This window comes from Plasmodium sp. gorilla clade G2 (assembly GCF_900097015.1).
Source record: "Plasmodium sp. gorilla clade G2 genome assembly, chromosome: 13".
Classification (NCBI taxonomy): domain Eukaryota; phylum Apicomplexa; class Aconoidasida; order Haemosporida; family Plasmodiidae; genus Plasmodium; species Plasmodium adleri (nom. inval.).
The window spans coordinates 9,112-16,390 of record NC_041705.1 but is presented as its reverse complement, the minus strand read 5'-3'; the positions used below and the strand labels follow the sequence as shown (position 1 = coordinate 16,390).

Sequence of the window (7,279 nt, the reverse complement as noted above, 5' to 3'; positions counted from 1 at the left end):
AATTATGAAAAACATAAATAAATTGAGAATTAAAAAGAGAGAGTAAGAAACGAATTAAAAAAAAAAGTAACATCAATAATTAAATGGTTAATATTTCTGTTAATTAAATTAATTAATTAAATATAATTCAAGTTAATTCAAATGTGTTTTATAATTAATTTTTAATTCAATTTTTTGTTTGTAATATTATATGGTTGTACATATAAATATATATATATATATATGTATGTATATTTAATTAAATTTTAATATTTAATTTTTTTGTTTTTACTACATTATACATATATATATATATATATATATGTGTATAATATATAATTATAATTAGATGAATAAATTATATACAATGAAACGATATTTCAATGTATATTTTTTAATTCCTTTATTTTTGTTATATAATGTAATAAGAATAAATGATTCAATTAGAAGTAGAACACTTTATGATAGAGAAGATGAATCATCAGATATTTTAAGAGTAAAATCAGGCGAATTAAATAATAATCATAAAATTAATATATATAATTCAGATTATCAAGATGTAAATAATCAAGCAATAAATAGTTTTTTAGAAAATAAAATTGAGAAAAAAGAGAAGTCTTCAGGTTTTATAAATAATAAAACAAAATCAAATGATGAAAAGCCACCTTCATACTCATATAGTAATGACAAATTTTATTCACCTTCCGAAATTGAAGAAAATTCAGGAAATGCAAATAGTAATAGTTTTGCAAATAATAATAATAAATATACTTTTATACAGAAACCTACTAACTATGTTTGTGGAATAAAAAGAAAATTAATAAAATGGGTATGTCCAAAAAACAGTAAGGGAATTACTGTATGTGTTCCCGATAGAAAAATACAATTATGTATAGCAAATTTTTTAAACTCAGATTTAGAAACAATAGATATATTTAAAGAAATGTTTTTAAAATCTGTTATTTTAGAAGCAAAATTATTATTTGACAAAAATGAAGGAAAATATTCTTCAATATTTTGTAATGAATTAAGAAATAGTTTTTCAGATTATAGAAGTATACTTATAGATGATGACATGGATTTTGGGGGTAATACAGATAAAGTGAAAGTACATATTAATAATAAATTCTCCTATTATTATAGCCAATCAAATATGGAAAATATAAATGATATAAAAAAAAAATGGTGGGAAGACAATAAAAAAGAATTGTGGAATAAGATGATAGAAAAATACAAAGGAAAAATAAGTAATGAATGTTCCAAAATCCCTGAGGACGAACCTCAGATTAATCGATGGATAAAAGAATGGAATGAAAATTTTTGGTTGGAAAAGGATAGATTGTTTCTAAATATACGAGGTAAGTGTTCTGAAAACAAAAAATATGAAGCATGTTCTGTTGGATGTAGACTTCCATGTTCTTCATATACTTCATTTATGAACAAAAGTAAATCAGAAATGGATGTTTTAATGAACTTGTATAAGATTAAAAATCCAAAAGACAATGAACATAATTTTCTGAATGAGGTATTTAAAAAAAATAATGAAAAAAATATAGTCGATGTTTTCAAAAATGAAAAGGAATATGATGATTTATGTGATTGCAAATATACTGTTACTATTATTAAAAGTTTTTTGAATGGTCCTGCTAGGGATAATGTAGATATTGCATCAGAAATTAATGCTAATGATATTCGAGAGTTTGGATGTGGTTACAAAAGTAATAATAAAAGAAGTTGGAATTGTACTGGATCATTTACGAATAATTTTCCTGGTACATGTGAACCACCCCGAAGACATACATTATGCCTTGGACGTATATATAGTATAAACGATGGGAATGAAGATCGTTACAGGGAACATTTATTTGCAGCTTCAATATATGAAGCACAATTATTAAAATATAGATATAAGGAGAAGGATGAAAATGCGTTGTGTAGTATAATACAAAATAGTTATGCAGATATAGCAGATATTATCAAAGGATCGGATATGGTAAAAGATAATAATGGTAAAAAAATGGAAGAGAATTTAAATAAAGTAAACAAAAATAAAAACAGAAATGAAGAATCATTGAAAAGTTTTCGTGAACAATGGTGGGAAAAAAACAGAGAAGATGCATGGAATGTAATGTCAGCAGTACTTAAAAATAAGGAGGCTTGTAAAGATGCTGATAAGTTTCAAAAGATCCCCCAATTTTTAAGATGGTTCAAAGAATGGGGGGATGATTTTTGTCAGGAAAGAAAGGAGAAAATATATTCATTTAAGTCATTTAAGGAAGAGTGTAAGAAAAAAGATTGTGAAGAGAATACATGTAAAAATAAATGTAATGAATATAAAAAGTGGATAGATTTGAAAAAAATCGAATATGATAAACAAGTTGAAAAATACACAAAAGATAAAAATAACAAGATTTATGATAATATTGATGCAGTAAAAGATAAAGAAGCGAAAATATATTTACAAGAAAATTCCAAAGAATGTAAAGATGTAAATTTTGATGAAGAAATCTTTATTGAACATACAAAGAAATATGATGAGTTGTGTGAAAAATGTAATGAAATAAAATATTTAAATGAAATTAGATATCCTAAGAAAAAACATACTATATATGACATAGACACATTGTCAGATGCCTTTGGTGGTGGAACCCCAATAACTATTAATGAAAATATAAATGGACAACAAAATAGAGTAGATTCCTCAATATCTGAAAGTAAGAAAGTAAAAGATTCAAATGGTGCTCCTAAACCAGAAAGTGAAATTTCAAGTAGAATTGAAAAACCAAGTAGTGATATAAATCAGAGTGAACAATTAAACAACCAGAATGTTTCGCAAAGAAGTAGTTATGATCAATCAAGTGAAGGAAAAGAATTATTAGAGAATGGAAAATCAGATGTTAATAAAAATGATAGGGAGGTATCAAACTCACTTACATCTGAAATAGATGATAAGAATAAAAATTCATTAACTACCTTAGGTAATGAAAATAAATCATTATTGTCTACTGAAGATCAAGAAAATATAGTTGATGCGAGTAATTTGGGAAATGAATCAGTAGATGTAAATAGTGATGATAGTGCTACGAGTGTAAAAGTAAAGAGTGAAAGCAAAGATTCTGGAAATTCTGACAAAATTAAGGGAAATCCTGCTGAATGGGATAACAATGAAGTTGATTCTACTTCAAGTATGCCCCATAGTGTTCAAAGTACTTCTGGTATAAATGATGGACATTCTGAACAATCCTTAAGTAACTCAAGGGATACATCAAATAATATATTAGACCCTTCAGAAATTGAAAGAAGTGATAATCAAGTAAATAATTCACATTCTAGTGGTGATTCAGATTCTTTGACAATCGAAAAAATTTCCTTAAAAGATAATAAGGAAAGTTCCCAAGATTTACAATCTTCACGTAGTAATAGTCATAATACATTGCTATCTTCACAATCAGATGATACAGTTAAATCAATTCAGGGTCTTGATCCTAGTAGATACAATGAAGATGATAGGGATGATACATTACATATCTCTGAAGAACAATTAAGACATATTACAGGTGAAAACATGAATAGTGAAGATGAAACAATACCAAATACTCTTAATATACCTGGTATTAATATGAGAAATGAGAGAAGTGTAAATAGCCATGATTTTAATAGAAGAGTTATGAAGCATAATGATGAAGATCATCAATATGTAACGCAAATTGAGGATAACGAAACCATAAGAGGACAAGAGAAGAGTGAGGGTGATAATGATAGTTATGAAGATGATCAAACTAGGAGTAATAATTACTCAGAAAATCATCATAAAAGAAATATAGAAGAATATAATTCTAGAGATACTAAAAAAGTAAGAGAGGAAATAATTAAATTATCGAAGCAAAATAAATGTAATAATGAATATTCCATGGAGTATTGTACCTATTCTAATGGAAAGAATAGTTCATCAGGTTCTTGTTCTAGAGAAGAAAGAAAGAAATTATGTTGCCAAATTTCAGATTATTGTTTAACATATTTTAACTTTTATTCAATTGAATATTACAATTGTATGAAATCTGAAATGAAAGATCCAGAATATAAATGTTTTAACAGCAAGGGTCAATCAAGTAAGTTTCATATATATTATGAAAATAACTAAATTAAAATAATTATCTTAATTTTCCATTTTAATATAATTTAAAGAATTTTTTTTATTATAAATATATTTCTTTTCCTTTATATAATGTTTTATATTTTCTTTATAGACATGCCGTATTTTGCTGCTGGTGGTATTTTAGTTATAATAGTTTTACTTTTGGGTTCAGCAACTAGAATGGGGAAAAGGTTATAAGGATAAGAATAAATATATATGACAATTCATTTAATTTATATATTACTTACATTATTATTATTTTTTAACAAGAATATAAATTATATTATATATTTATATGTATATATATTTTTTTATATAGTAATGATGAATATATTTTAGGAGAATCTAATATGGAAGCAGCTTTTGAAGAAAATAATTACTTTAATAATCTATCGCGAATATGTAAGATTAATATATAAAGTGGAAATTTCATATTTAAGAAATAAATGAATAAATATTTATTTATGTATATACATATATATATATATATATATATATATATATATATATATATATATATATGTTAAATTAATTATTATATAATAATATTTTATTTTATTTCTTTTTCTTAGTTAATCAAGAAGTACAAGAGACAAATGCTTCTGATTTTTCTCAGTACAATTACAATGAAAGGGATATGTATTAATTTCAGTAGTATAAATAATTCAATTTATTTAATAATAAATTATAAAATATATTTTTTTCTTTTTTTTTCTTTCATGTTACATACACATATATATATATATATATATATATATATATATAATGATTTATAAATATGTAAATGAAAAAAAGTTTATACATTTGTCATATCAATTTTTTAATTTGTAAATTGGTATATATATTTTTTTCAAATAAATAATTAATAATGTATTATGCTATTATGTAAATTTGTTTCACATTTTATTATTTTATTGTCTTTATTTTTATTATTTTTTTCTTTTAAAAAGTTTTTTTATTTTTTCATAAAATAATAAATTAAAATTTTAGAATTTTTTTTTATTCTGTTTAAAAAAACCATAATTATATTATTTATTTATGTTTATAAAATCATTAAAATGATTTTTAATAATTAAAAATGATATAAAATGAATTTCTTTGTTCCTTTAATAATTTATATACTATTATAAAATAAGGTTTAAACTGGTCTATAATCATTGTAACTTAAATATCAGTGTGCTGTAATAATAAATAATTAAACACGTGTATAAAAATTACAGATATATATATATTTATATATACATTAATAATATACATAAAAATATTCAATAGTGCAAAAAAATAAATAGAAATAAAATAAAAAAAAAAAACATTAGCATATTTTTTATGTACATACGTTAAGTACAAATACGACATAATAGGAATGTAAGGATTAATCCATTAAAATGAATTTTTTTTTTTTTTTTTTTTTATGTGATAATTTTATTCTAAATATAAAATAATTATTATATAAAAAAATTAGAATAAAATATATATTTATATATATATAATTTTATTTATTATTATCAATAGGAATTTATAACATGAAATTGTATTTTATAAGAAGTACAAATATATTTTATTTGTATTTGGTATATGTACAACAATATATTTAAATGTTATAATTTTAGAATTTTATATTTTTATTTATCATGTGTTAATGAACATATTGAATAATAAATAATTCTCTATATATTATATAATATTATATATAACAATATATTATTTCATATATAAAAAGTTTTAATAAAATAGATAATATATATTATGAAAAAACCTAATATAATATATATATATATATATATTATGCTCTTATTATATGTGTTTTTCTAAGATATACCTAAGTTAATATTATTTAATATACAAGTAATCAATCATAAATATTTATCAAACACTTATAATTATTTTGAATTATTATAATACTATAAATATATTAATTTATAATAATTGTTTTCATATTAAAATAAAAATGTATTTTATAATATATAAATATTACTTATAAAATATGATTTCAAGATTTTTTCTATTATATAAATACATATATATATAATTAGTAATATTTTTATGTACATATAAAATATTCTTGGAACCAAAGAAATATTTATAAATTTTTTTATTATTATAATTTATATTCATAAATATATAATATGTAATTTATATGCTATTTTAATTTAATGTTATAATTTTATTATTAAATAATTAAATACATTTATTGTAGAAAAAGTGTAGGAATATTATATATATATATATATATATTATGGCTATTTTTTTTTTTTTAATTATTGTGTCAAATATATATGAGTGTAAAAAATAAGATATATTTATTATATTTTATAAATATTAATTAAGATAATAATTTATAATTAGTATTTTTTTAATTTTCATTTTTGTGTTATATTTATTTCAATTATATAAAATCATAAAAAAAAAAAAAAAAAAATTATGATAGATAGATAAAGAAAAAAAATATAGCTATAATATATAAATATTATTCAAATATTAATATAATAATTTTTTAATATCTCGTGCGAAAAAAAAAAAAAAAAAAAAAAAAAAAAAGGAAAAACCAAAAGTGCTTTACATTTAAAAAATTATATATATTCTTATTTTTTTTTTTTTTTTAATTTAATATCATGTATATATATATGTAAATTAAGAATTATAAATTTTAATTAGATAATCAAGGAATATTTTTTATGTTTTGTATTTTTATATATATATTATAAATATATATATATATATATATTTTAAAGTAATGGAAATATTTTATGTAATATATACATTAAATAACAAGTAACGTGATTAGTCATATATTTATGATAAGGAAAAATGAATTTCTAAGGTCTTTCTTTATTTTATATTAAATAAATAGCGAATTGAAAATTATCATTTTTTAATAAATATTTAATTGTTCATATATATATTATGTGTATGGCATAATTTTTTTAAGAAATTATAATTATAAACGTATTAATAACAAAACTTTATATTTTTATTATAATTAATATATATATGTATATTTTTTTGGTAATATATTTATATAAAATGTGATATATATTGGATTTTTGGAAAAATGAAATACTTTATTTCTTATAGGTGAGACACATATATAATATTAAAAAAAAAAAAATTATAAAAAAATAAACTAGACCACTAAGGATGAAGATAAGTTTTTTTACTATAAAA

At 20.1% G+C, this 7,279-nt stretch overlaps 1 protein-coding gene across 1 annotated transcript; it reads left to right on the top strand.

Annotated features, from left to right (window-relative positions):
- Nucleotides 1-328: 328 nt before the first annotated feature.
- PADL01_1300300 (erythrocyte binding antigen-140, putative) lies at nucleotides 329-4,760 on the top strand (the record flags this gene model as incomplete). The annotated part of the gene is made up of 4 exons (XM_028683523.1): nucleotides 329-4,088; nucleotides 4,227-4,305; nucleotides 4,434-4,516; nucleotides 4,687-4,760. 4 exons carry the CDS (start codon nucleotides 329-331, stop codon nucleotides 4,758-4,760), a joined length of 3,996 nt encoding a protein of 1,331 aa, XP_028539693.1.
- Nucleotides 4,761-7,279: the final 2,519 nt, after the last annotated feature.